Source organism: Felis catus, chromosome D3 (assembly GCF_018350175.1).
Source record: "Felis catus isolate Fca126 chromosome D3, F.catus_Fca126_mat1.0, whole genome shotgun sequence".
In the NCBI taxonomy this organism is placed as follows: Eukaryota; Metazoa; Chordata; class Mammalia; order Carnivora; family Felidae; genus Felis; species Felis catus.
In genome coordinates, this window is record NC_058379.1 from 10,645,469 (window position 1) to 10,672,670 (window position 27,202).

The following is a 27,202-nucleotide window of genomic DNA, read 5'->3' on the forward strand; positions in this document are numbered from 1 at the left end:
CCTCCACCTGCCCAGGCAGTAATAGCAGGCCGATGACGGGGTATGGGAGGGAGTCTGGCACCCGGCCCCAGAGCTGAGTGCCCTGAAATGCAGAACAAAGGACAAGGCAATCAAAGGAGGCAGCGCTGGCGGCCAGGACAGTCCTGCCAGCAGCTGCAGCACGGCCACCTCTTCTCCCGGTGACAGGCCTTTGTCCCCTCTCCCTCCAGCTGCAAGCAGAACACGCCAGAGGAAGCATACGGCTTACCTGGAACCACACCATTATGGGGCCCTCCTAGGCGCCTCTGTTCTAGGGAACGAAGGTTCATTCATGCCAACGCGTGAGTCACCCGGTCCCGTGGAAGTAGGAGAAGGGTCTGGGCTCTGATTTCTAGGTGATATGGGCCAAGTCCCTGTCTCTCTCTGGGACCCAGTTCCCCCTTCTTGACAGTGGCTGAAAATTCCGATGCTTACAGAGTCCAGGCAGCTAGTAAAAGTGTGTGCAGTGGCTGGGAAGGCAAAGGTTTCCAACCGCTGTTCTCTAGTGCTTGGTACACAGTAGGTGTTCAATAAATACTACAAAGCACAAATACGGTGACCGTGACTCAGTTTCTGCTAACGGTTGCCAAGGAGGCCAGTCCCTCTGGCCACATCTTTGGATATTTTGGGATGTTTGAAACCCAGACTTGAGTGAGTCTACCCCAGTTTTCAAAGGCGGGTCATTTTTGTCTTTCTTTTTTTCTTTTTTTTTTTTTTCAATGTAAATAGCATGCCGACCACAACAAACACATCCACCACTAACTTGCAATCTTCAGGCTAGTCGTTTCTAGCATTCAGTTAGGTTCACTCGTGTGTATTTATTCGGTCCTCCCTTCCTTCCCTCAGCTAGCATTTTCCAAGGGCCTATGCGTGTGTTCCCGGCTATCAGGGGATGCTAAGGTGGCTGAAAGCCAGCCCAGCTTCTGAGAGGCGCCCAGGCTGGAGGGAAGGCAGTCTCAACATCTCAGCGAGCTACGTGCTTTAATGGGGATACTGCAGTTGCAAGGTGCCGTGGGAGCCCCAAGAAGGGTGTTATTCTCCCTCAGTATGGCAGGGAAGATCCCAGGAGGACAGTGCTTACGCTGAACCGGCAGGGAGGAAAATGGGCTGGGGGAATCGAAGGACATTCCAGACAGAGGAAATGGCACGTGCAAATACTCGGAGGCACAGCCACGCACAACGTGTTCAGAAAAGAACTAGAAGTTGGGTGTGGCGAGAGCGTGAGACGGCACAGACAGCTTGTGATGGGTCAGAGATGAGCTGAAGAGCTTAGACTGATTCCTAAGGGCACTAGGGAGCTATTGATGGGTACTGAGCGGAAGAGTGATGCGGTCAGACTTGAGTTTGGCTCTGGCTGCCACGTGAGAATGCGTTGCAGGGTGCAGAGGGCGCAAGCTGGGACACGGGGCAGAGGTTACTGCCGTAGTAACCTCTACGAGGTTAGGAAGGAGACGAGGAAGGAGAGCCTCAGAGCAGTCCGGTCAGTCCCCCGGGGCCACACAGCGGTCCGGGAGATGGGGACTGCTCCTTCCGTTCCCTGTCCCCTCGTTTCCCCGCGTGCAGCTCTTGCTGCTGTATCAGGGGGTCTGAACCCCAGTGTGCTAGAAGCCGGGTGACCGAGAGGCCCCGCACGCGGCCCATAACGTGGGCACATCCAGCTGCCAGCAGCCTCTGGGAGGAGGGCCTTTCGAAATCGATTCGCAGGCAGTAGCCTGAGTGCCACGCGGCCCCTCGGCCTTCCTCACCCCTCCCCTCTCCTCTCCATTGCCCTGGCCTGGCTGCCGGCCCACCCTGGGGAGCCTGGGCCAGCTTCAAACGTGCCGAAACCGCTAATGGGCCACGGCTGAGCCTGACGAGTCCCCTGGGAGAGTTTGAAGGGAAACAGAACACGGCGGGATTATCGATCACAGCGTGGGAGGGGAGGGGCGGGGCGCCCTGGGGCCCTGCCTGCCCGGGGTTCAAATCCCAGCCAGGCCTGTGCCCTAGCCACGCCTCCTCGTCTTCCCAGGGAGCCTGAGTCTCCCCATCTTCCAAGGGGGGGCTAATCGGAGCGCTCGAAAGCCCTAGGGCTGCCGTGGAGACGGGATGTGCACGGAAACCACCAGCACAGGAGCTGGATAAATCGGGCCGCCTGTAGCTGCTGTTCTTGCTGCTCCCTGTCAGAGGGAGTTGGCCAGCCTTGCGGACAGTCGGACAGTCGGGGAGGGCCAAGGGAGAGGACCTCTATCCTGGAAGGTCAAACGGCAGGCTGGAGCCTCCGCCCCGTGCCTTGCCCAGCCTCCGTGCGTCAGTCTCCTCCTCTGGAAAATGGGCTGGTGGGAGCAGGGCAGTAAAGGGCAGTAAAGGCAGCGATGGGAGTCAGGGTGCGGGTCTGGCTAGACCACTCGCTTGCATGGAATATCAGGCATGTTCCTAAACCACTGGGTGCCTCTGCTTCCTCACCCCTAACGCGGGGGAATAAAATCCCTACCCCATGGGGCCGTCATGAGGATTACCCAAGTTGACGTGAACCTGGGCCATGCGACTGTGTTCTCTGACTGGGTCCTAGGGGTGTTAGGATTACTTCTGGGTTGGTGGAGGGGTCAGTAAAGTCCCTCACTGGGGCCTGGCAGCCAGTGGGTGCTCAACTCAGGCTCAACCCGCTGCCCAACCCCTGATCTCAGGCCTCAGCCTGGGGCAGGACTCCCTCCGCCGGACAGGAAGTCCCATGGCTACCTCCCTCTCCCACCGAGCCCTCCTTCCCGTGGGGGTCTGGGTGCCCCCACCCTGAGATCACTTCCCTCCGGGAAGCCACCTCCACCCCCCCCGACCCCCGCCCCAGGGAGGGGTTCCCTGCTGGGCCTTGGGGCTGGCCCAGTCCAGGGAGGAACCCTCTGGAGTCTGAGAGGCAGGCAGGAGGGCATGGGGCCCTCCCTTCTCTCCACAGAGTCAGCTGCCTCTTAATGCCAAACGCTGGGTGCTGAGATGCCCACACGGCCCACCTCCAAGAAGGGGGTCAGATCAGTACCACGTTCTTGGGGCAGAAACCTCGCACAGCTAAACACAGTGAGTGAAGCTGAGGTAAGGTAGTGAGTTCCCCATCGTGGGAGGTATCCTAGGCCGGGGCTGAGTTGAACCCCTGAGAACCGGTGCAACCTGGCCATTCTATTACTTCACGAACGGAACCTCAGTCCCGGCCCTCCAGAGGTTTCACTGCTCTGGGCCTCCGTTGCCTCATCTGTAAAACAGGAATAATTCTGGTCCCTCCCTGGAAGGAGGGATAAAATGAGTTAGTGAAGGAAAGTGCTGGGCACGGCATCCGGCATACGGTGGGTGCTCAATAAATGCTAGCTCTGTCGTTCTGGCTGTAGCTACCGTCTGCCCCCATCCTCTCCGCTCCCTGCTCTCCCCTGTCTCTTGTCTCCCCTGACTGTCTCAGTGTCTAGGTTTGGGGTTTTGTTTCTTTACGCCTCTCACCCTCGGCCTCCCTCTCTGCCCCTACCCCCACCCCCGGCTTCTCGCCGCCTCAGCATTTCCCGTTTCGATCTTGGTCTCCCTACAGCAGTCTCTCTGGGCATGTGTGTCTCTCTCTCTGTCTCTCTGTGTCTCTCTCCCCCTTGTCTCTCGCTCTGCTCTGTGTTTCCATCTGTTTCGTGGCCTCTATCCCAGGCATGAGCTGCTTATGGGCCGCAGTGGCCGTGGCCGCCCCCACGCCCGGTCTCAGTGCATTTAGCTCCCACAACACTTGGCCAAGGCCCCTTTCCCCTCAGTTCAGCTGGAACAAGACTGCAATTTTTCAACCAGACATTCTTTTTTTAATTTCTTTTTTTAATGTTTATTCATTTTTTTTGAGAGAGAGAGAGAGAGAGACAGAGCGTGAGCAGGGGAGGGGCAGAGAGAGAGGGAGACACAGAATCCGAAGCAGGCTCCAGGCTCTGAGCCGTCAGCCCAGAGCCCGAAGCCGGGCTTGAACCCACGGATGCGAGATCATGACCTGAGCCAAAATCGGACGCTCAACCGACTGAGCCCCCCAGGCGCCCCTCAATCGAACATTCTTAAGAAACAAAGCGGGGTTTGGGGGACAGGTAACCAAAGCAGACACACAGAAACAGGCCTAGAAATGGTCCAAGCTTGACACAGTTTCCTAAACTGCCACGGGGGCACAGACCCTCGTGGCCGGCACAGCTGGGTGCCCTGGAGACCCAAGAGGGGAGCGGTCTGCTCGAGAAGGCCCAGCTATGCCTCCAGGCCCCCGGTTTCCCAGGCAGAAGAACCTCGGGCCCCATCTTAGACCCATGGTTCTGGCCAAAAATCTAGGCCAAAGCCGCTGGGCAGGAGAAGCGCTCCGGCTCCCTTGGAAATCTAAAGATTGCGGCCCAGACGGGTCACTGGGGAACCAGCCGGCCCCCCTCGGCCTGGTCCACGGCCAGCCGGAGCCCGAGGTGGACGGATGGGCGGGCGGGCTGCAGCGGGTGTCGCAGGGTGCAGGGCCCGGCGGGGAGGACAGCAGCTGCCCTAATTACTCCCGCTCTCCAGGTTCCAATATCGTTTGAAAAGGACTCCAGGGACGCAGCCTTTAATAACTACCAGTAAACAGGCAGGAAAATCGATACCTGGTAAATAGAGCCCTGGAGAGAGGGACGCCTGGGCTGGCTGGTCCTGACCTGCTGGGAGGGGCCGTCGGAGTCCTTTGTTGCAGAGCTGACTGACACTGGCCTCTGGAACCCTGTCCCCCCCCCCCCTTCCCCGGGGACCCCGGGTGCGCTTTGGCTCCTGAAGCCTCCGCTCCCCCTCCATTAAAACCAGCCTCTCTCCTCCTCTTTCCCTGACTCGTGCCAAGTAGGTTGCCTGTTTCTGTTGCAGACGCCTCCTTTGCACCGGGCTTTGTGCCTGGCGCTGGGAACACAGGCGTGGGTCCGACCTGGTTCTTGTCCTCCTGAGGGTCATCAACCGGCGAGGGAGATTAAGCACAAAAACAAATTAATGACAGCGCAAGGACAGGTGTGCAATGTACAGCTGCATGTGCCAGTCGCAGCGGCAGAAACACAAAAGCGCTTCCGGGAGGAGGTAGACGCATGGAGGGTTTTGTTGGATGAATAGGAGTTCACCGAGGGAACAAGGGCCGGGAGAGGGGGAATGGGGGTAATGTGTGATGTAATAATAACAGCCGTCTCGGTTAACATTCACCGAGCACTTACTGTGGCCGAGCACTCTGCTGAGCCCCTATGACAGGCATTGTCTTGTTCTGTCCTACGGTAATTCTTTGGCGCGTATATTAATACGCCCATTTCACAGATGAGGACACTGAGGCTATGTGTGGAGCCAGGATCTGCAATGGCCTGTGAGACTTCTGAGTTGTTTCTCTCAACCACTTAATTCGACACCTCCCACCTCTGCCCCTACCCTGCCCCGCTCAAGTCACGATGCACAGGGGTGGTAAAATAAAGCAAGTTCCCATCCTTTCCTTTACCATCCCAGGGGTTACAGTGCAGTGCCTCAACCCTCCCAGGAGGCTAACGGTGGTGCCTCAGGCCCATCAGACCCGAAGATCATCTGTCGTGAGCCCTCACTCAGGAGCAGAGCAGGAGCAGGATCCGGAAAGGTTTCCTACAACCCCTCTCAGGCCTGTCCTAGAGGAACACCATTGTCCGGGGAAAAAAAAATCAATATGCACGCACTCGATTAAGAAGATAAATCAGGCATCAGAATGAGGCAGCCCGAGAGGCCCCGGGGGGGAGGTTTTCCTATGATTGGCTTGACCAATACAGGCGTCCAGGGACATCACCCTCACGTCAATGCCTACAACTCTGTGCCTCGATTTCCCCAGCTCTCAGGGTCTGACCGGGCAGGGGTAGTCCATAGCCCTTGGGTTCTGATAGAGGATCCCTCGGACAGCTCAGGAGAGGGAAGCCTGAACAAGGCAGGGGGATGTGGGGGTCCTCAGGAAGGTCCACGGGGGATCCCCACCCATCTGGTTGTAGATCCCTGGGCCAGGCACCTTGGAATTGCGCCCGTTAACGGTGGAAATGCCCTCCATGTTGTGAGGGCCTACTGCCTGCCAGGCTCAGTGCTCGCCAGGGATACAGCAGTGAGCAAAGCAGTCGACTAAGATCCCTGACCTCTTGGGCTGACAGCCTAGTGGGAAGAGACAAGGAAAAAAGAAAGTATGCAGATTAACCTATCATATCAGGCAGTGCCGAGTACTAGGAAGAAAAAGAAAACAACAAGACGTGTTCGAAAGGTGGTCTGGGAAAGCCTTCCTGAAGAGGTGACATCCGAGCAGAGACCTGAAAGGAAGGAAACTATGAGAACATCTGGGACCCACTGAGTCAGATTCCAGGTGGAGGGAACAGCAGACACAAAGCCCCGAGGCTGGATAGTGCTTGGGGCGCTGGGGGAATGACAAGGAGGCCAGGGTAGGTGGAGTGGAGTGAGAGAGAGGGAGGTGGTAGGTGATAACGTCAGAGAGGAAGACAGGACGTTGTGGCCTCACGGGGCTTGGTAGGAGCTTTGTAGACAACGTGGGACTTTGCGGGTCACGGCGATGACTTTGGCTTTTACTCCAAGCGAGGGGGGGAGCCCTGAGAGGATTTTGAGCAGGAGAGAGATGTAATGCGATTTGCATTGAACAAGATCCCGCTGGCTGCCATGTGGGGAACAGACTGCAGATGGCAAAGGGAGAAGCAGAGACCAGTCGTGAGTCTACTGCACCAGTCCAGGCAGGAGAGACCCAACGGTCTAGACCTGGTAGAATCAAAGCAGGGAGGAGAAGTGGCCGGGTGTGGGGTTTGTCTGAAGGCGGAGGAGGTGACTGGCTTTACTGGATGTGAGGTGTGAGATAAGTCAGGGATGGGTCCGCGTTTGGGGGCAGCCGGGAGCACAGAGCTGTCAGCAACTGCCAGGAGGAGCACTTCGTGGGGAGCAGATGCAGGGCGGGGAGGGATCAGAGCCCTGCTCTAGCAGAGCTGAGTTTGAGATGCCTGTTGGACCGCCTCAGGAAGGGGCCAAGGAATCAGCTGGGCTTTGCTGGTGCCCACTTTGGAGATGAGAAAGCCGAAGCCAGGTCTGTTGAGTCACCTGGCCACAGTCACAGAGCTGGCAAGCTGGGCAGCTGGGCCTTGAAATGAAGTCTGTCTGCCTCCCGGCCCTGGAGCCCAACCCAGACCCTGGGCTCTGTGGCTATTCTCGCCGAATCCTCCCTGCAGCTCTGTGTGAGGGGGCGGGTGGGTCATGGGTTAGCGGCACCTTCGTTTTCGAGATGGGGCCCCCCCCGGGACGTAGGGAGGCTGAAGGGACCTGCCCACAGTTGAGGAGCAGTCGAGCGCACAGCCTTCCCACAGGTGTGCCAAGTGAACCCAGCAAAACGATCCCTCCACTGTAGTCCCGAGGCGCAGAGCAGGCTAAAGCCTCTAAGAAGTCCTGCAGCCCGGACCTTGCCTTCTCACTGTTTCACGCGGGGTCCCGTGGAGCCTGGCTCTCGGGGATCGCCTAGAGCTTTGGGAGACATGAAGCAGTGACTGGGAGCAAAACCTCAGTGCCCTCCTTTTTAAAACGGGGGCACGAATGCTCACCTGGCTGGGGTGACCACGTGGGTATGTGCATTCTGAATGAGCACTCAGCGTGGAGCCCTCGAAAGCGCACTGGGCCAATGCGCGTTAAGGGAAGGCACAAATGAACAAACAGATGAGTGGAAAACAAGGAATGGACAGATGCAGGAATTAGCAAAAGGCGTGGAGGAATGCAAGGGGGAGTAACCAACCCCCAAACGGATCGGTGTCTGGACCAGTGAATGCGCTCATGCGTCCGGCAGATATCTGCCGAGGACCTACTGTGCGCAGGCGCTGAGGCTACAGCAGGGAGTAAAACCGAGTCCCTGCCTTGGTGACATTCTAGCGAGAGGAGACAGAAGACAAGATAAATAGGTAAAATATAACTTATGCCAGATGGAGAAAGCCAAGCGGGGCTGGAGAGAGAGAAAAGGAAGGATGTGGAGGGGTGGCACGTTTTTAAATAGGGTGGCGGTAAATGAGGGGATGACTGAATGCTTGAATTACATTCCCGAGTGAGGAAAAAAAAAAAAAAAAAGTATCAATGAGGAGCATCCGGGATGGCTGCAGGCATGGGAGAAGGATCTAGCGAAAGAAGGAGCGAGTGAACGAGCCCAGGGGGATAGGAGTGCAGGAACTGGAAGAATGATTGAGGAGAGGAATTAGCGCTGGCATTCAAGCACCCATGAGGGGGATGGGTGAAGGCAGTCTGGGATGGGTGAGCTCGTGGAGGCCGGGGGGGGGGGGGGCCCGGCACGCCCCCCACTGGCCCGAACAGTCCCCACCCCACCCCCACCGCCCCCTGGCCCTTCCCGTCCCGTCCCGTCCCGTCGCGCCCGCCCGGCCCGGCCCCCCGCTGTGCCGCCCCCCGGGGTGGGGGTGGCGGGAGGGGGGCCCCGCTCTGACCGCCCCTCCCCCTTGTGAGCGCAGGCACCATGCGGCCGGTGCGGCGCAACTTCTACGACCCGTCGTCCGCGCCGGGCAAGGGCATCGTGTGGGAGTGGGAGAACGACGGCGGCGCGTGGACGGCCTACGACATGGACATCTGCATCACCATCCAGAACGCCTACGAGAAGCAGCACCCGTGGCTCGACCTCTCGTCGCTCGGCTTCTGCTACCTCATCTACTTCAACAGCATGTCGCAGATGAACCGCCAGACGCGCCGGCGCCGCCGCCTGCGCCGCCGCCTGGACCTGGCCTACCCGCTCACCGTGGGCTCCATCCCCAAGTCGCAGTCGTGGCCCGTGGGCGCCAGCTCGGGCCAGCCCTGCTCGTGCCAGCAGTGCCTGCTGGTCAACAGCACGCGCGCCGCCTCCAACGCCATCCTGGCCTCGCAGCGCCGCAAGGCGCCCCCCGCGGCCCCGCCGCCGCCGCCGCCTCCCGGAGGGCCGCCCGGCGCGCTCGCCGTGCGCCCCAGCGCCACCTTCGCGGGCGCCGCGCTCTGGGCCGCGCCCGCCGCCGGCCCCGCCGAGCCCGCGCAGCCCCCCGGGGCGTCCCCTAGGAGCCCGAGCGCCCCCGGCGGCGGCGGCGGCGGCGGCGGCGGCGGCGCGCCCACCCCGGGGCAGAACAACCTCAACCGGCCCGGGCCCCAGCGCGCCACCGGCGTGAGCGCACGCGCCTCCATCCCGCCCGGGTAAGACGGGCCCCGGGCGCAGGGTGGCTGCCCTCCGGGGCTAGGAGCGCACGGTCACGGTCCTTAGAACAGTCGTAAGCGATTTCTAGCGTCTAGTGAATAATTCGCTTGGTGCCAGGCAGTGATTAAAGCACCTTAGCGCGTTCCCGCTGGTGTACGTCCACGCGCAGGGGCGCTACGTACGAGGTAGGTACCGCCATCAGCCCCGATTCGCAGACTCAGCCCCGATTCGCAGACGAGGAAACCGAAGCGCAGGGAGGGCTCGTAACAACCCCCCGCCCCCAGATCACCCAGTTCCCGAGCCCTGGGGCTGCAGCAGCAATAGCGGTGTGCGTTCCTTGTGCATCGCTTGCTAACCTGTCTGCCTCGCCTCGTCTGTTACCCCCCAGACAACTCCACCAGGCCCGTGTTGCAGCTGGGGAGGCTGAGGCTGGGAGCGGTCTGCTCCCTTCTGACGGTCTCCCAGCTGGAGAGCGGGGCGTGGAATTCAGAGCCGGAGGATTCCAGAGTCTGTGTCGTGTTGTCTTGGAGTTTTTAGAGGGTTTCAGCCCCTCCCCTGGACTAGGCCCATCTCGCACCGAGGCCCCAGCAAGCACTAGCCACTGGCTCAGAATATCTTCCCCGTAGGCCGCGCCTGAAATGGCACCGTTAACTTTGGGCGAATGTGGTGTTTCGCAGCTCAGGAGAGGCCCAGGTGACCCGGGGCGGTGGCGGCAGGGGGGGTGGCGGATCCGGGAGAAGTCAGGGGCACCAGAGCCAGCCTCTCTGGTCTTGTTTCAGCCAGTGCAACCCTTTTTGGAATCTGCTGGCTTTCCCAGCAGGATTTCACTGAGGAAGGGAACCCGCGTCATACCAAATATGGAAACCCTCCGGGGAAGGCAGCCCAGGCCCCCAGACCCAGCGGGTCAGCTCCCGGCCCCCCGGAGCCCCGTCTCCATCAGCCTGAGAGAGTGGGGATGAGAAGGAAGAGTAAAGACCAGACCAGAAGACCAGGTTGGGGTGTGGGTCGTGGTGCCCCAGACGTGCCAGCTCTGCTTAGATCCCTGTGGGGTGGCCCAGGCAAGACCAGCCAAGGTCGGATCTGGACACGACCTTTGAGGTCACCACATCCGGGCTTCCTTTTTCACCAGGGGAAACTGAGGCCTGGAGAAGGGAAGAGACCCCAAAGCTGGCTGCCTTGTCCGCCTTCTGTCCCTTTGAAAGTGACTGCTCACGTTCAGACCCCCTGTCAGCCCCTTCCGAGTTGTGAGGTCTGGGGCGTGCCCTTCACGGAGACTCAGCCTCCCCATCTGGCAAATGCGAACGGAATCTCCACTGCGTGGGGACACGCTGTTCCTGGACACAGCGCCTGCTCGTCGCAGTGGTGCGGCAATGGCAGTTAGGACCCTGGTCATCCAGGGAGCGGGTCGGTGCGGGGGCCAGAGGAGCCGAGAATGCCTCCTAATTCTTCAGGCAGACTGCAGCAGCGGCCGCCTGCCTCCCTGCCCCCTCCGCTCGGGTCATGCCTCTGGGGGGGAGGGCGTGAGCCAGGGGGACAGGCAGAGGGGCACCCTGTGCAGCCCCAGCCTCAGGCAGGCCCGGTGCCAACAGGGGGGAGCCCTGAGGAGGTCAAGAAGTCCTCTTGGGGAGGCATTGCAGGGGGGACTCACCCACCAGGGGTCGTGGGACTGGAGCGTTCCTTGTGGCTCTGTTATGAGAAGGGAGGGGCAGGACCAGGAAGGTTCAGGGACCTCTGCAGCAAGAATTTGGGCACCTTCTCTTGGGGGCTGTATTGTCATAACCCAGTAGTGGGTTATGACATCGAAAGGTTGTAACCAGAATTGTCTTGTGACGGGATGGAATGGAATGGGATAGGATAGGATAGGATAGGATAAAAAGAAAAGAAAAGAAAATACTGGCACGTGTCCTGCTCCGGGAACCCTGTGCAACTCCCCTACACGTGTTCAGCGGGTTTCCAGGTGAAGTGAACGTCTTAGCCGCTGATGAAATTCGTACCATCCACGGTTCCAGAGCAGGCTGGGAATCGCTCAGCTTTTAGGGCCCGATATTAATTCTCCAAATATGTACCGAGGGTGTGTGTTCACAGAACTGAGCAAGACGCACGGGGCCCAGACTGGTGGGGAGACAGGCCTATGCAGCAAGCAAACAAATGAGTAAATGAACACAGCGGCTGGAGAGAGAGGAAAGTGCCGGGGAGATAGCGGGACAGGGCGGTAGGGTGGCGAGGGAACGGGGGGTGGGGGGTCAGGGAAGACCCCTCTGAGGAGGGAGCCAGATCCGAGGAAGGCTATTCCAGGTAGAGGGAACAGCATAGGCGATTTCAGCGGGGCTTGGAGAACATGGCACATGCCGGGGAGGGCTGGAGGTGCGAGGGGCCGGTCAGAAGGAGCAGGACATCTCAGGCAGATGCAGGTGCAAAGGAGTGGAGGTGGGAATGAATCCAGCAGGTTCCAGAGACCATACAAGGATGGGGGTTTCCTGCTGGAACAGTAGGGGGTGAGATGTTTCCCAAGTTGGGGGGGGGTTACAGAGCCAGATTGTGGGGGCCTTAGGGGAGCCCGGGCTTGGTGCTGCCTAAGTGGGGAGCTATAGAGTGTGCTTGAGCTCAAGAGGGCTGTGGGGACAAGAAGAATTTCTCCCTGGGGGTGTTGTGCTGACCATTAAACGTGTCCTCTGGTCTCCCCAGCCACGTGCCCCCCCTCCTCCCCCTGGGAATGGTCGTTACCCTCTCTGAGAACAGACATTGGCTGAGAAAGGGGGGGGTGTGCAAACTGTCGAGGGGTTTCTCATCTGTCCCCAGCCACACAGACCCTGCCCAGCCAGACAAGCCTGTGTCAAGGCCCCCAGGCCTCCTCTCCGAGGAACCCCAGCTAAAAATACTCTGGCTCCGAGTGGAGTCTGCCTGGGAATGAGGGGGAACGAGGGGCGTGTGAACAGGGGAGCAGAGCCTGGCTCCCCCAGGCTGAGGCCTCCGTTGCCGGGGCAAGAGAGGCCCAGGCATAGCCTACGAGGGGAGAGATGGGGGTCTCTGAGGAGCCAGGCAGCCAGCTCCACCCACCCCCCAGCCCCGCCCTGGTCCCCCACACCCCAGAGCCCTCACGGCCCTCTGCACGATCCCTCTGCCTCTGGGTTTATGTGTCCGGTTTCCTCTTTGTGAGGACACCAGTCCTTGGTTAGGGTCCACCCTAACGTTGTTGGACCTCGTTCTTGTCCCCTCTCCAAGGACCCCGTCTCCAAAGTGTCTGAGGGCCTGGGGGGGGGGGGGGGCATCAACATAGATGTTCTAGGAGGGCACGGTTCAACTGGTAACAGTGTTTTCTGTGGCTCCCTGTGTCTCTGTGTCCATCTGTCTGTCTGTCGTTCCTTCTCCCTGCCTTTCTTGTTCCTCTCCGCTCTCTCCTCTGCACCTCCTTCTGTCCCTCAGGACTGAGACGAACCCAGAGTCTAGTCCTTTCCCGGTTGGGTGACCTTGGGGACATGGCTTCCCTCCCCTAGCCTCAGTTTTCCCATCTGACAAAGGGAGCTAAAACTGCCACCCCTCATGCGTGCTGGCTGGCTCCGGAGGGCCCGTGACATGCAAAGCTTTAAAGTCGCCCACCCCGTAGGATCATTTCACACCCGCATCTCAGCCCTGGGTGGAGAACAGGGCAAGAGGCCCAGAGAGGGGCACCGACTTGCCCAGTGGGGCCAGAGTGTCCCTCTGGCCTGGGTATTTTTCCACTGCCCCTGTGACGGGGCGGGGAGCCAGCTGGCAGCCTGGGCCTGGGGGACACGCAGGGGTGGGGACGATCCGCCCTGTCTCCTGAGAGGGCAGCGTCCAGCACTTTGGAACACAGCTGTGGGGCAGACTCAGAGTTTCCACCCCACGTGGTGGAGGGGAGAGGGGACAGCTGCAGGCCTGTTTCCATTTACTGGGCACTTGCTTTGTCCCAGGCCTCATTTCTCGCCTTTGACACACAGACATTGCCTGTCTTAATGCCCACAGAAACCCAACCTGGCAAGTCCGATTTCCCCCGTTCTTCGGGTGAGGAAACGAGGCTCCAAAAGGCTGACACTCGCTCCGGGTCCCCCAGTCAGGACTGTGATTCAAAATCCCCAGTTGGCCAGGGTATCGGGGTGCCTGACCCCTCCCCGTCTGTCCACCCCAGAACTCCTGCCAGGGCCCCAGAGACCCGGTCCTGATTCCACAGGGTGTCGGGGAACCCCGGGGTTCAGACGGGGCCCGGCCTCGGCACCTCCTCTCCCTGTGGGACCCCAGGGGGACTCCCTGTCCCCTCTGGTCCTCAAGTGTCTGCACCTGTGACGCGGGGCCGGCAACCCAGGCCGCTGTCCAGCATGAGGCCGGGTGTCAAAGTGCGTGCGTTTTCAAGTCTCCTCCGTCTACACCACCCGCTAGTGGTGGGGAGCCGTGCTGCTCCCTTCCAGGCCTGTCAGACTCGTACATCACGTCAACCTGAGCTGTGCCACAGACATGCCGCCCGAGTGGCATTTGCCTACCTCTGGTTCTCGGTAAGCCTGAGAACTTCTCCCTGTTTTTCTGGCCACCAGTGCCTCCTTCTTTTGCCAATTACGTGTGTATTCCCTCTGCTTCGCCTCCTCTTGGGCCATTTGCTGCTTCCTTATTGACTTGCACACGCTCCTTCTGCATGAAGCCGATTAACCCTTTATCCGTCATGTTTTTACCTGTCACAGTTTGCTGTTTCTTTTTACCTTCCTTATACCCTACGTTCATCTGTTTGTTTGTTTGTTTTAATGAATTAACCCCTATGTATCGAACAACTCCCGTGTGCCAGGCATTGTTTGGGGCCCTGGGGAGGCAAGGGTGAATAAGGCGGATAATCCCGACCCTCCCGGAACCACAGTCTAGTGACTGGCAAACAATGCAATATGTAAATAAATTCTAGAACATGGTCCGGGGAGAAGTAACTGCTGCAGAGGAAAAATAGCGGAAGACACATAAGCACGGATGACAGGGATATAATTTTAAATAAAGAGGTCAGAAGAGGCCTCACTGAGAATGTAACATTTGAGCAAAGACCAAAGGAGGTTAAAAAACAAGCCGCGCGGAGAACTGGGGGAAGAGCATTCCAGACAGAGAAGCAGCTTGTACAAAGGCCCTGAGGCAGGAGCGGGCCCCGTATGTTTGAGGAGGTCAGTGTGGCTAGAGTCGCTGCAGAGGGCGAGTGGTGATAGAAGAGGTCAGAGATGAAAATGGGGCCAGTCCTACCGGGCCCTGAGGCCGGGGCGGGGGGGGGGGGGGGACTTTGGCTTTTATTCTGCGTGACATGGAAGCCAGCAGGCTGTGACTTTGTTGTAACAGGTTTCCTCTGGATGTTGGGAATATGGTATAGGCGGGACCAACGCAGGTGACAGGAGACGGTCTGGACGATATGCGTGTATTTGGGTGTTTTCCTTCTGTTGTTGTTGTTTTTTTTTAACGTTTTATTTATTTTTGACACAGAGAGAGACAGAATGTAAGCGGGGGAGGGGCAGAGAGCGAGGGAGACACAGAACCCGAAGCAGGCTCCCGGCTCCGGCTCCGAGCGGTCAGCCCGGAGCCCGACGCGGGGCTCGAACTCCGGGACCGTGAGCTCATGACCTGAGCCGAAGTCCGATGCTTACTGAGCCATCCAGGCGCCCCTACGTTTTCATTTTAAAGAATTCGTATTTCGTTCTCCGGTTTTTTCGTAGGCATTACATTTCGGTGCTTCAAAAACACCAAAGGGCTGAAAGATACAACATGAAAAAGTCTCACCCTCACCGCGTCCCCGTGTCCCCGTTAGGCCTCTGGCCTGCCCACCCTCCCCCCTTTCCTGGCCTCGCTGGTGTGCAGTCTCCCCTCCCTCCCTCCCTCCCTCCCTCCCGGCGGCGCCTCACCACAAGGTCAAACCCAACACCCCCAAGCCCCAGACTTGAAGCACTTCCTGCCCCGCTCCCTGGGAGGCCAAACCACATACTCCTGTCTGCAAGTGGCAGCCCCAGGCCGTGGGAACCGCCAGCCCTCCCCTCCCCGTCCCCCTCCCCCTGCCTGGGTTCCCCTGACAGAGCACTGCTCTGGGGGCCTGAGGGGACCCGGGGTTTGAAGGAGGGTGGTGCTGAGCTCCCAGGCCCCTGGATAAATCTGGCCCTAAATGGCGGCCACCCCTCATAAGGTCTCTCTAGGGGACTTCTGCACCGTTTTCTCCCCTAGGAGTGGACAGGGGCAGGGATGAGGGGTCCCATTTGACAGAGGGGAAACTGAGGCCCATAGAAGCTCAGAGGCTTGTCCAGGCAGAAAGGGGAAGTGAGCAAGGCCTCCACACAGCAGCCGTTGATGGCCTGTGGGTTTTGCTGGGCCCATGGGGCCCCCGGAGCTCACTGTGATGTCCTCGATGTCTGAAGCCCTGCAGAGGGGGTGAGAGTGGGGACGTGGCTGGCCCCAGGACTGTGGGCGTCAGGGGGTCGGGTGCAGGTGGAGTGGGCCACTGAATGGGGGCGGGCGAGGGGAGCAGGCCCAAGGAACGTGGGCGATCCCCAGGTGCTGCTCAACTTCCCTCTTCCGTGACATGACACTCTCACTTCTGCCCCCTGGTCACCCACTTGGACCCAAATGACTGAGGCTGGAGCCTCCCAAGGGACTCCAGGGCAAGTGCCAGGTGTCCTGAGGGCACCTGAGGCCAGTCATGGGACCTGGAAACCATCATCAGAGAATGCGACGTGCCTGGGGCCTGCCCTGGCCATGGGGGCAGGGGGAGGACAGGAGCCAGATGTGGGCAGAGAGATGGAAACTCGGCTGCGCTAAAGGACGTGTCCATGTGGTTTCCTGCCTCCCGGGGGTCCTGGGCCCCTTTATTCCTGGGACAGGGAGGAGTGGCCAGAGCAAGCAGATGGGTCCACTTGTGCAGCTGATGTAGCCTCCCTGGGCCTGAGCCAGCTCCAGGGCCGCGGTCAAAAACTTCAACCCGCCTGTAGGGCACAGTGGGCTCAGAAAGCCCACTCAACTCCAGATGGCCCCGCGCATCAGCCCGGATGGGTCGGCCCCGGCCGCTGACTCAGAAATTCCAGGAACTGGTGCCAGGTGCACCACTAACCAGCTGGGTGACCTTAGTGAAGTCACTTCCCCTCTCTTGGCCTCAGTCCCTCAAAACAGATGACAAACAGATTTCATCTCCTGCACCATCTCCGCTTGAATGGTAACTAACGTCTTCCTGGAGCACTCCTGAGGAGGAGTCTGGAGTTGCGTTTTGGCTCAGTGGAAGGGAGTGCCGGGATTGATTGGTGATGCCTGCCGTGGGTGCGGAAGTGTAGCACTCACCTCATGCATTTGCCACCCGTGTCCACCTTGTGTCCGGGGGGACATTTGGTGTTAGAACTGCTGTTTCTAAGGGCACCAGCCCCCCCCCCCCGCACCGAAGGGGCCACAGAGCTAGTAGACCAATTTCTTCCTCTATTCAGTACTTCCTGAGAACCCACGTGCGCGGAGTTTCATCTGCCATCCCAGGGTCACAGGGCCGGTTCAGACACATTTCTAGAAGCTCACAATCTGGCGGAGGAGGTAGGCGTGGAACCACACAACTAGAAAGCGAGATAGAAAATGTCTGTATCCTTCAAGAAAAGAAAAAAAGATCAACATCATCCATGGTCTCTAGGGAATTAAAAGAAGGGGTAGATAGGAATCCACTTGAGGTAGATCAAAAAAAGCCTCGTGAAGAAAGACAGTGGCCCTTGGACCTGTCTTCAAAGGACAGATGTGAATTGGGAATAGACAGTATGGACAGGCAGGAGGAACAGTGTGGCAGAGGTACCCAGGCAGGAAAAGGGCAGGGAACAGTGTGAGGAACAGTGTGAGCAGCTAGGAAAATGTCACATTATCTCATCCTGTCTTTGAACATCGCCTCCCAGCCAGTGCAGATGTGAAGCATCTCTGCTGGTCCTTTCTTGGCAAGGAGGAAAGTCACGTCCTCCGTCCCTTGTATCTCAGGCGAATTCTGGTTGTTTCTTTTTTCTTTTCTTTTTTCTTTCCTTCCCTTCCCTTTTCTTTTTTTTCTTTTTCCTCTTTTCTTCTTTTCTCTTTTCTTTTCTCTTCTTTTCTTTTCTTTCTCAGAGAGAGCCTCCTGCTTAGGCCCCTAAGCCATGGAGAGAGAACTTGGGTTAGCGTGGCATGGCTAAGAGCACAGACCCTGGAGTCTGACAGCCTGGGCTGGAATCCTGGTCCCACCCCTGACAAGTTACTTCACCTCTCTGTGCCTCAGTTTCCCTCTCTCTAGATGGGACGTCACAGACGTTGGGGGACGATTAGATGAGGAAGTGAAGTGTGACAATGATGCCGGGCACATAGTGAGTACCTGGAATTCTTGACCATGGAGAACACCCCCCCGCCCGCCTGTCCGTGGCACATTCAGGAAGACGGTTCCGTGTAATGCCCGGGTTCCCCAGAACCGCGCCAGGGAACCTCTGCCCTCGGGTGGGATGCGGAGCATTTCTGGGACTCTGTCGGTTTGCTTGTGCTGTCGTGCAGGGTGCCCACTGAGCACGCTCACTCTAAAAGGAGTGCTGGCAGAGAGCCTCCAGGGGACTGGAGGCCACAGAGGGTGTCTCTCTGGGGCATGTGCTTCCAGACTCACTTCACCCATGGGCACAGAACACACAGGGAGAAGGGGCCTGAGCGCGTACACGTGAGTCATCCGCGCAGGACGTTCCCACAAAATTCAGCCCGCCCTCCTCCCTTCATGCAACAGGGCTCTATGGAGCATCTGCTATGTGCCGTATACTGGGGTTGAAGTCAGGTGGCCTAGAAAGGTCTCTGTCATGAGGTGGCACTGCGGCAGGGACCTAGGTGAGCCATTCAGCATCGGGGGGGGGGGACCTTTGGGCAGAGAGCACAGCAAGTGCCAAGGCCTTGACAGAAGCCTCAGACTATGTTAGAGCCACGGCAGATGTGTCCGGGGGAGAGAGATGGAGGGGGTAGGAGATGAGGTCACAGAGGCAGGGAAGGCTTGGTCAGACCTGACTTTATAATCAGGTCATGGTTAGCGCTAAATCAATCAGTCAATAAGGTAATGGCCGAGACAGAGGTTTCTCTGGAGTAAAATGGGAGGGCAGGTCTCTGACAAGGTGACACCCGAGCAGAAACCTGTGTCAAGTGAGGGATTAAGGCTTGAGGACATCCAGGGAAGAGCATTCTGGGAGAGAGAGCTCAGCAGGTGCAAAGGCCCTGGGGTGGGAATACAGCTGGCGTGTTCGAGGAACAGCAGGGAGACCAGGGGGGCTGGGGGAGAAGGGGCGAGGGGTGAGCCCAGGGCAAAGAGCTAGGTACCGGCTATCTCACATAGGGTGAGGGGGTCGGATTCTTCTCTGAGCAAGGTAGGAGCCAAACGAGGTTGAGGGCAGAGGAGGAACAGGCCTTGAGGCAGAGGTAGGTGCGACAGCAGGGAAACCAGTGTGGCAGCGGGACCCTTCTCCACACTGGGGTGGCCAGGCCTGGCTCCTGGTCAGAGCAGATCTCAAGCGGGTGCTGACGGCTTCCTCCTACCCTTTGCCAGGCTGGGCCCCGAGAGGGTGGAGCGCAGCGTGAGGGCCGACCCCCCTTCCGGGAGGCCTGCGGGCAGCAGACTCTTGTCCAGGACAGAAGGATGTTCTTGCTGACTGGGAGGAAACAGCGCATCCCACATCAAAAGGAGGCCCCGGGTGGCTCCCACGCTCGGGCATCGTGGGAACCCTGCTACCCTGGGTTCTCTCAGGGGGGCCTGCACGTCAAGAGAGGCTGGGGGCTGCCTTGAGACTGTTCCCCAGCTCTTGATGAGTAAATAAAAAAATAGCCCCCACCATCACAGCCTACTCACAACCTTCTTCTTGGGAACAAGTCTCATTTTTGTAAATCGAGCCCTGTGGTTTTTAAGGGGTGTCAGGAATTGTAGGGCAGCTGAGATTTTTAAAACCCTTTCTGAGCACTCCCCCCCCCCGCCCCCCGCTCCCTAACTCCCAGGCCAAAGACTCAGCAAGACCAGGGGCATGAGCTGGACCAGACATTGGGCGTGAGGTAAACCTCGGGTAGCGAACTGTCCTCACTGATCGGTAGGGGCCGTCCTGACCTGAAGGATTCTGCTCAGCTTGAGAGCGTGCAGTGATGGATTAGTGATGTCTGCCGCAGGTGGGCCATAAGGAGTAGTGCTTTGCACGCTACATATTGTCCGTGCCCCCCGTTTTACGGATAGCCCTGGAGAAAAGGATTTTTTTCCATGAGATGGAAGGGGAAGGAAGGAGGTCGGGGAGACCTAAATACATCGAGGAACTCTTTTGAAGGACAGGGCAGGGAAGAGGAGAAGCTTGAGGTATGTGCCTCTTTGCTTTCCTGGAAGAGTATGGGGAGGCGTAAGATTAGGTGATACCCTTTAGGCAGGTCCTGGAGGATTATGACAGACCCCGAGAGGGTCGGATGGAAACTCAGCCCCGTCTCTGGGCTCCCAGCAGGCTGCTAGAAGGAGAAAGTCGTCCTCCACTCACAGCCCTGCCCCCAAACTATGAGCTTTGCGTGTTTTACCTCACTGGACCCTCACAAGGCTTTATGCCCATTACAGTGGGGAAACGGAGGCACAGCACCTTTCCCCACACACACCTCGATTGGCCGGGCGCCGGGGGTCCCGCGGTGCCCGCCCACCAGTAGCACCCGTGCAGGAGCGGTGTTCAGTGGCCTTGGGTCACCATAGTGTTCGAGGACCCTGACATCTGCTCCCCACGCCTGTGTTCCCTGGCATGTGGATGTGTCCACGTGCTTGTGTGTCTGCGTGGAGGTGTGTGTGTGCATGCCTCTGGGGTGGTCTGTGTGTGTGTGTGTGTGTGTGTGTGTGCGTGTGCGTTTCTGGATCCACTGTGGCTGCACCCAAGCCTGCCAAGCATACCATTTGCTAAAAGATGCTTCCCAGCCAGCTCCCTAGTATCCTCTGTGCCTGCCAGGGGCAGGTGACCAGGCAGCCCCGGCCAGGCTCAGACCTGAGCAGCCAGGCAGAGGGGGTTGTCGCAGCAATTTCCCAGCTGTCGCGGCCCCCGTCCCTTCCCGGCACACCCCCCAGGCCCCTCTGGCGTCCCGGCCTCTGAGAACACTCCTGTCCATCAAGACATCCATCCAGCGTTTTGTGCCCGTCGACGGCAAGACAGTAGTTCACCTGCGTGTCCAAGCACTGAAGTCACGAAGACGCAGGCGGGCACACGGTCCAGGTCACCGCGGATCTTCTCAGGCAGCCCTCCCAACAGCCCTGGGGGTGAGGTATCGTTATCCCATTTTACAGGTAGGGAGACCAAGGGCCACAGAGGTGAAGTGACTCGCCCAGGCTCGTCACTGCAACCCTTGCACGGCTTCCTCTCCCAGGTGAAGAGAAGACACTCCATGACTCAGTGGGCCGAGGTGCGGGGAGGTGGAACCCTTCCGCCAGGCCTGCGCGTCCACGGGGCGATGGTGGTGGTTAACGCCATTAGACTCTTTATTAGGTGCCAGGAATTCTGCCGGACCCTTGACAGGCAGAATGTCATTGACTCCTCAGGGCAAACACGAGGTGCTGCTTTATAGATGGGAAACGGGCTTCTGAGAGGTGCCTGATGAGCTGCGTGTCAGCCAGACGGTTAGTGCTTATTAAGCTGAGCTATGAGAGCAGCTCTGGCTGATTTCAAAAGCCAGAGAGCTCTTTGGTGGGGAAAGGCGAAGAGGGGAGGCGGGCTATGTTTTCTTGGGGCCTTTTCATCTGAGGAGGGGACAGTGCCTTAGTTACAGGAACTGTCATCAGTAGATCTTCGAGAGGGGGGACGAAAGTGTTCCGTGTGAAATGTCTTTGGAAAACCTGGATTCATCATTGCTAATCATAGTTCCTTATGCAGGACTTATCAGAGCCTTTAAGATGCTGCTATATGTTGTGAATTTCCAAGGAGGCAGTGAAGTGTTTCATAACTCATTTGCTCCCTGAATCCTTCTTTCCCAGAACCTTTTATAGGCACTAGTGCTCCATATAGGAAACTTGGAGAAATGCTAGAATGGCTACGTCACTAGGAGTTGGGTTTCCGGCACAGCGGCCAGTGGAAGGGAACTGTTGGCCCCCAAGCTCTCCCAAGGGAGTAGGGAAGAGTCAGTACTCATTCCACTGTAACTGGGGCAGAGGTCCCAATGACACCCCACCCCATAAGAGAAGGATGTCTATGTCCCTGGCGGTCATATTCTAAATGACACAGAGGTGCAGGTATGTCCGGAAGCCAAACCAGAGCCCTCGGCTCTTCCGGTGTGTGGGGCTGAAGTCCAGCTGCGGCCTCTTTTCTCCCCTCAGGGTCCCCGCGCTCCCGGTGAAGAACTTGAATGGTACGGGGCCCGTCCATCCGGCCCTGGCAGGTGAGATGCAGCCCCGGAGGGGCAGAAGGGCGGGGCGCACGAGGAGGCAGCCCCACCTGTCTGCCCTGTGGCCCCGCCCCTTGGCGAGGCTGGTGGGCGGGGCCCAGAGGAAACGCCCCCTACCGTTGGACCGCGACGCCGGGGTAGGCGGGGCCCGCAGAAGGCGCTCCACTCGGCTTCCAGCTGGGGTGGGGCCCAGGGCCACCCCGCCCGCCCACCCGGGGGCCCCCACGTTCGGGGGCGGGGGGCGGGGCGGAGCAGGTGGGCGGGGCCTGCGGCGTCCTCCCGCCGGCGGGAGGGCTGGGTGGGCGGGGCCGGGAGAGCGCTCCGCCCCCTGACCGCCCCGGCCGCGTTCCCAGGGATGACCGGGATCCTGCTGTGTGCCGCCGGCCTGCCCGTGTGCCTGACGCGGGCCCCCAAGCCCATCCTGCACCCGCCGCCCGTGAGCAAGAGCGACGTCAAGCCCGTGCCCGGCGTGCCCGGGGTGTGCCGCAAGACCAAGAAGAAGCACCTCAAGAAGAGTACGCCTTCCGCGCCGACCCTGGCCCCACTAACTAACCCTTGACCCTGACCCCTCAACTCCCATCTGTTCTTAGGACTTAGGCCTCCACCTCCGTCTCCTGATCTCCGCTCCCTGGCCCCTGACCCCCTCCGCCACCAACTCTGATTACATCAGCCGCTGGCATGTGACTCCTGCCAACCCCTGTGCCCCCCCGCCCCCCCGCCCGAGCCAAGCCCTCAGGGCGGAGACCCTGGGCACCCTCCAGCCCGCCCGCTGTGTCCTTGCAGGTAAGAACCCCGAGGATGTGGTTCGAAGGTACATGCAGAAGGTGAAGAACCCGCCCGATGAGGTGAGCCCCCAGTGGAGGGTACTGGCCTGGGCAGACCGAGGGCCCAGCCCCTGACCTCCCTTCTCCTCCCGTGGCCCCGTGTGTTACAGTCTCTCCCCCCCAGTTCGGGCTTGGCCTTCTCCCTTTTTCACAGTGTCTTCTGATGGACAGAAACGCTTAGGTTTAATAGAATCACATTTACCGATCTTTGGATGGTTGACGGCTTTCGAATCTTATTTGCACGCATATTTTCCACCCAACGTTCTAAGTTTTGCCTTAATCCCCCTGGAGAGGGGTGGGGGGTCATCTCTACCTCTGCCATGTGTCGCCAGTGTATGGGGGTGTCCTCTCTCTCCCTCCCTTTGACAAGGGGGCACCGGAGAGGGGGCCGTCCGCCACCCTTGGTGGCCTGGGGCCTGGCTCCCGCCAAGGGGCAGCGCTGACCCGAGGGTGTAGTGCCCTGGCCCGTCGTCAGTGTCCCCTCTGCGCCCCCTCCGTCAGGACTGCACCATCTGCATGGAGCGGCTGGTCACAGCATCCGGCTACGAAGGCGTGCTTCGGCACAAGGGCGTGCGACCAGAGCTCGTGGGCCGCCTGGGCCGCTGCGGCCACATGTACCACCTGCTGTGCCTCGTGGCCATGTACTCCAATGGCAACAAGGTGGGCGGCGCGGGGGCAGGGGGCGGGGCCGGGACGCCGCGGGGTGGGGCCTCACCGCCGGCCTCCCCTGCCCCAGGACGGCAGCCTGCAGTGCCCCACGTGCAAGGCCATCTACGGAGAGAAGACGGGCACCCAGCCGCCCGGGAAGATGCAGTTCCACCTCATCCCGCACTCGCTGCCTGGCTTCGCCGACACCCAGACCATCCGCATCGTCTACGACATCCCCACAGGCATCCAGGTGAGGCCCCCGTGCCCCTGGCCCCCGCCCCTCGGAACCCTACACAGGTCCCCCACACCTGTCCGTGGCTCAAGCGTCTGCTGCCCGCCCCCCACAGGGCCCTGAGCACCCCAACCCAGGCAAGAAGTTCACCGCAAGAGGCTTCCCGCGTCACTGCTACCTGCCCAACAACGAGAAGGGCCGGAAGGTGGGTGCTGGGAGGGTGCGGGGGTGTGGGAGCAGGCCGGGGACCCCCCTCACCCCCAATCCCTGTTTCCTGCCCGCACCGACACTGACCATCACCTCCTAGTGCGTGTCCAGCCCCGCCAGGTGGCTTCACACACCTGGGCTCATTTCCAGCTTGAGGAGGTCAAGGTCTTGACCCCATTTTACAGATAAAGAAACTTAGCCTCAGAGAGGGCAAGTAACTTGCCCAAGATCACACAGCTGGTACACTACGGATCGTCTGCCTCCCTTGTTTTTCAAGAGAAGCAAGAAATTCTGACTTTCACGTGAAATCCCCAGGCCTTTGAATATTGCCAAAGAAGTCACAAGATGGCTGTGTAGTCAAGTGAACACAGCCGAGGACCTTCAGTTGGAGACCCAGATGAAACGGGCAGATAGCCTGGAAAGAGCTCTCACTGCGGGCGGGGGGGGGGGGGGGGTCCCTCTAGGGAAGGAAGCGGCCAGGCTGGGCGCCTGTGGGAATGCCGCAGGGCTTAGCAGGTAGTGAGAGGGCCACAGCTCGGCCAAGGAAGGAGGAGGCTGGGCGGGAGGGGCTCCAGCCACAGGGGCGGGGCTGCCCGCGCCCTCCGCTCACCCCCCCCCTCCTGTCCCCACTCCTGTCCCCCAGGTGTTGAGGCTGCTCATCACCGCCTGGGAGCGGAGACTCATCTTCACCATCGGCACGTCCAACACCACAGGCGAGTCGGACACCGTGGTGTGGAACGAGATCCACCACAAGACCGAGTTTGGATCCAACCTCACCGGCCACGGCTACCCGGACGCTAGCTACCTAGACAATGTGCTGGCCGAGCTCACAGCCCAGGGCGTGTCCGAGGCTGCAGCCAAGGCCTGAGGCCCCGGGGGCGGCCCACCTTCCCTCCTGCTTTGCCCCTGGTCCGGCACTTGCCTCCCTCTGCCAGGCGCGTCCTGGTGGCCCGGGTTCAGGGCTGGGGAGGAGCCCGCGGAAGGAGCCAGAAGCGTCCTGGGGATTTGGCTGATGGCGGTTGGAACGATGGGAGGAGGATGGCAGGCCAGCCGGCTCCGACCCGTAGCTCCCTGAGAGGGTGGCGGAGAGAACACCGGAACCACAGTAACCTCCCTACGGGAAAGACAGAGCCCCACCCCCTCGCGCAAACACACGCGTCCTGGTGAACACACGCACGCACACCCACGTGCCTCTACTTACCCCCAGGCTGGGGGGAAAGAGACAGAAGACCCCTGTGACACTCCATGTGGACTCCCACCCGCGTCTCTATCACATCTGTGTAGGCTTGTCTGCAGGCGGGATTCAGCTCAAGCGCCTGGGGGAAAGGGGCCCCCCTCTGCTACCCACTGATGGGCACTTGTGGGCCCCGGGGGGGCAGAACCCCAGGTTAGTCAGCAGTTTTGCAAAGGGGCAGGCCAGAGAGAGGGGGACTAGAGGGACCTTGTTTTGTGCTTGTGTCTCTTCATCCTTCTGGGACTCTCACCTCCTTCTTCTCCCCTCCCGTCCCCAGGCCTATGTCTGTCCCAGATAAAGGCACTGTTCTCCTTTCCTCCCCATCCTGTCCTCTCCGCCAAATCGCTCCCAACGCCGAGATCCAAAGGCTGGATGAGGCCGAGCTTAGGCCAGCGGGTCTAAAAAAGCAGACCGGACAGCAACGAGTCCATTTCCCTTTCTTGGGAGTGGGCAGTGGGGTGGCTGATGGTCTTGGCCAACCAGGGGCCTGTTGCCCAGGCAACTCACCAGCTCCGCCTCTGTTGATTGGCTGCCGCGGTGGAAGTCAGCCAAGATTTAAAGGGACGCCAGCGATTGCTCTTTGGAAAACCTACCCGTCCCACTGTGGGTGGAGAAATAAATGGTCTTTCTCCTCCTCACTCAGTTTTCTTTCCTGCCGAGACGGGGGCTGGGTGGGTGGCTCTGTTCCTGGGGGGCCTCTGGCCCACCCTCCCGGGGAGCTTGCAACAAAACGATGACCCCAGGACCACTGCCTCTCTCGGTCTTGGGCAGCTGGGGCTGGAGGGTCTCCATAATTCTCTTGTCCCCGGGTACGCAGCGGGTGTGAAGGTGGCCGAGGCAGAGGGTACCCAAGAGGACAGGGCGGAACGTGCTCTTCTCTGGAGCACAGCCCAAGGCAACGCACACAGCAGCTCCCGGGTACAATGCTAGGAATGAGGGACTTGGGCTGGGGGGCTGAGAGCCTCGGAGAAAACACGGAGGAGCTGGGCGACATCGTGATCGGCTCCTGGAGCCCCAGCCCCTGCCCTAAGGGAGGAGGGCCCGGTTCTGTGTAGAGACAGAGCCCGGGATCTGCAACACGCTTCCAATCAGCCTCAGCAACGTCCCAGAATGCTGGGTGGCTGTGGCGGCTGCTGCGGCTCCAGGCGACACCTGCTGGCCACTCTCGGGATAGCGCTGCATCTTTCCCGGTCCCCCTTATCCCTAGATACATACTTTGGTTTCTGTCCCACCCTCTAGTCACACAAAACCAGAAATGAGTCCTTGGAAGCCTTTCCGGTTTTCCCAGAGTGGGTGTTCTCATTTTACCCTCTGTGATTCATTCTCAAGATCTCACTTCAAACCCTAATATGCAAAATCTCCCGGCCCCATGATCTTCGAATCTTGCGTTCATCCGTATCACCTGGGAAACTTGTTAAAAATCCTGATCCCTGCACCCACACTCCCTCAGATTCTCATTCAGCAGATGCTGGTGGGGTCCAAGCATCTGCATCGCTAGCAGACAACCTAGGGGATGAGCTTTGGACCACAGTCTGAGAAACCCCTCCCTGGCTCCCGAGCCACCTCCGTGGAACCCAGTTTGACAGCCACACATCTAGACACTCCCCCCTTATTTTATACAGCATGAACTGAGGCTCAAAGAGGGGACAAGAGCCTAGCCCAAGGTATCCCAGGCTCCAGGGGTCTGAGTCTGGCGGCACTGGGCTCCCAGCCCCCATTATTCCTAAGGGAACCCGATTCTGGAAGCTTGCGGTTAGGACTCTCGGCCAAGGCAGGGCTCAGGAGGATCAGTGAGGTGACGCAGATCGGCAGATGTGAAAACAGGAAGGGCTGAGCCTCTTTCGTGCCTGTCTGGGCAACAAGGCCACGTGGGCATCAGGGATTCACGTCCGGCTGTATCCAGCAGCTCGGGGCCATGGCCTTGTCGGTGTGAGTAGAGGCCGGTCCGGTTTAGCAGAGACTTTCAGCCGAACCGGATGAGTCAGGCTCCTTCTCTCCCGTCCACTCCCAGCTGCCTCAGCCCAGAGACTGAGACTCATTCAGTACAAGGCCAGCCCCCTGCCAGAGGGCTTCCGTGCCTGGGGTTCTGGACTTGGGGCACAGAGACTGGGAGATCTCCAGAAGCATCCGCGCCACAGCATCGACGAGGTGCAGGGCAGCCGAGAGGGGCCGGGGTGCCCTGAGAGGGGCCCGATGGCCCCTTCCTCCTCCTTCCAGGCTGGCTCTGGCATCTCCTCAGTGCCCCGGGGGACCCAGGGCCGCTTTCTGCTGCTCCCGCTGCTGGAGCTCCTCGTGGGCTCTGTCCAGATCTGCCAGCACCTCCAGGAGACGGCCAGCTGCCTCTCTCTGCCGGGCCAGGGCTTCAGGACAGGCCCCTGGGAGGGAGACAAGGGGCCACGGGGGCTCAGCCGGGCCAGGGCAGGCTCCCGGAGCCCAGTCCCCGTGGCTTTTCAGGCTCCAGACCGGCCCTGTGCCCCCAAGAACCCACACACTCCATCCTCCCCACTCACCGCACCTGCTGGTGG

The 27,202-nt window shown here is 59.7% G+C and overlaps 2 protein-coding genes across 6 annotated transcripts in view; one reads left to right on the top strand and one right to left on the bottom strand.

Annotated features, from left to right (window-relative positions):
• The window catches only part of DTX1 (deltex E3 ubiquitin ligase 1), a 34,274-nt gene extending 8,959 nt beyond the window's left edge, over nucleotides 1-25,315 (top strand). Inside the window, exons 3-10 of the mRNA XM_023241443.2 lie at nucleotides 8,475-9,177; nucleotides 21,465-21,526; nucleotides 21,886-22,047; nucleotides 22,316-22,377; nucleotides 22,858-23,016; nucleotides 23,093-23,254; nucleotides 23,352-23,441; nucleotides 24,087-25,315. Of these exons, the coding sequence (XP_023097211.2) occupies nucleotides 8,475-9,177; nucleotides 21,465-21,526; nucleotides 21,886-22,047; nucleotides 22,316-22,377; nucleotides 22,858-23,016; nucleotides 23,093-23,254; nucleotides 23,352-23,441; nucleotides 24,087-24,311 (1,625 nt within the window). The 3' untranslated portion in view covers nucleotides 24,312-25,315. The remainder of the gene's footprint in view (nucleotides 1-8,474; nucleotides 9,178-21,464; nucleotides 21,527-21,885; nucleotides 22,048-22,315; nucleotides 22,378-22,857; nucleotides 23,017-23,092; nucleotides 23,255-23,351; nucleotides 23,442-24,086) is intronic.
• Nucleotides 25,316-25,949: 634 nt separating this feature from the next.
• Nucleotides 25,950-27,202, bottom strand: part of RASAL1 (RAS protein activator like 1) — a 30,359-nt gene continuing 29,106 nt past the window's right edge. For all 5 annotated transcript variants that reach the window (XM_045041358.1, XM_023241441.2, XM_023241440.2 and 2 more), the window contains one exon: nucleotides 25,950-27,052. In XM_045041358.1, the coding sequence (XP_044897293.1) occupies nucleotides 26,913-27,052 (140 nt within the window). In that variant the 3' untranslated portion in view covers nucleotides 25,950-26,912. The remainder of the gene's footprint in view (nucleotides 27,053-27,202) is intronic.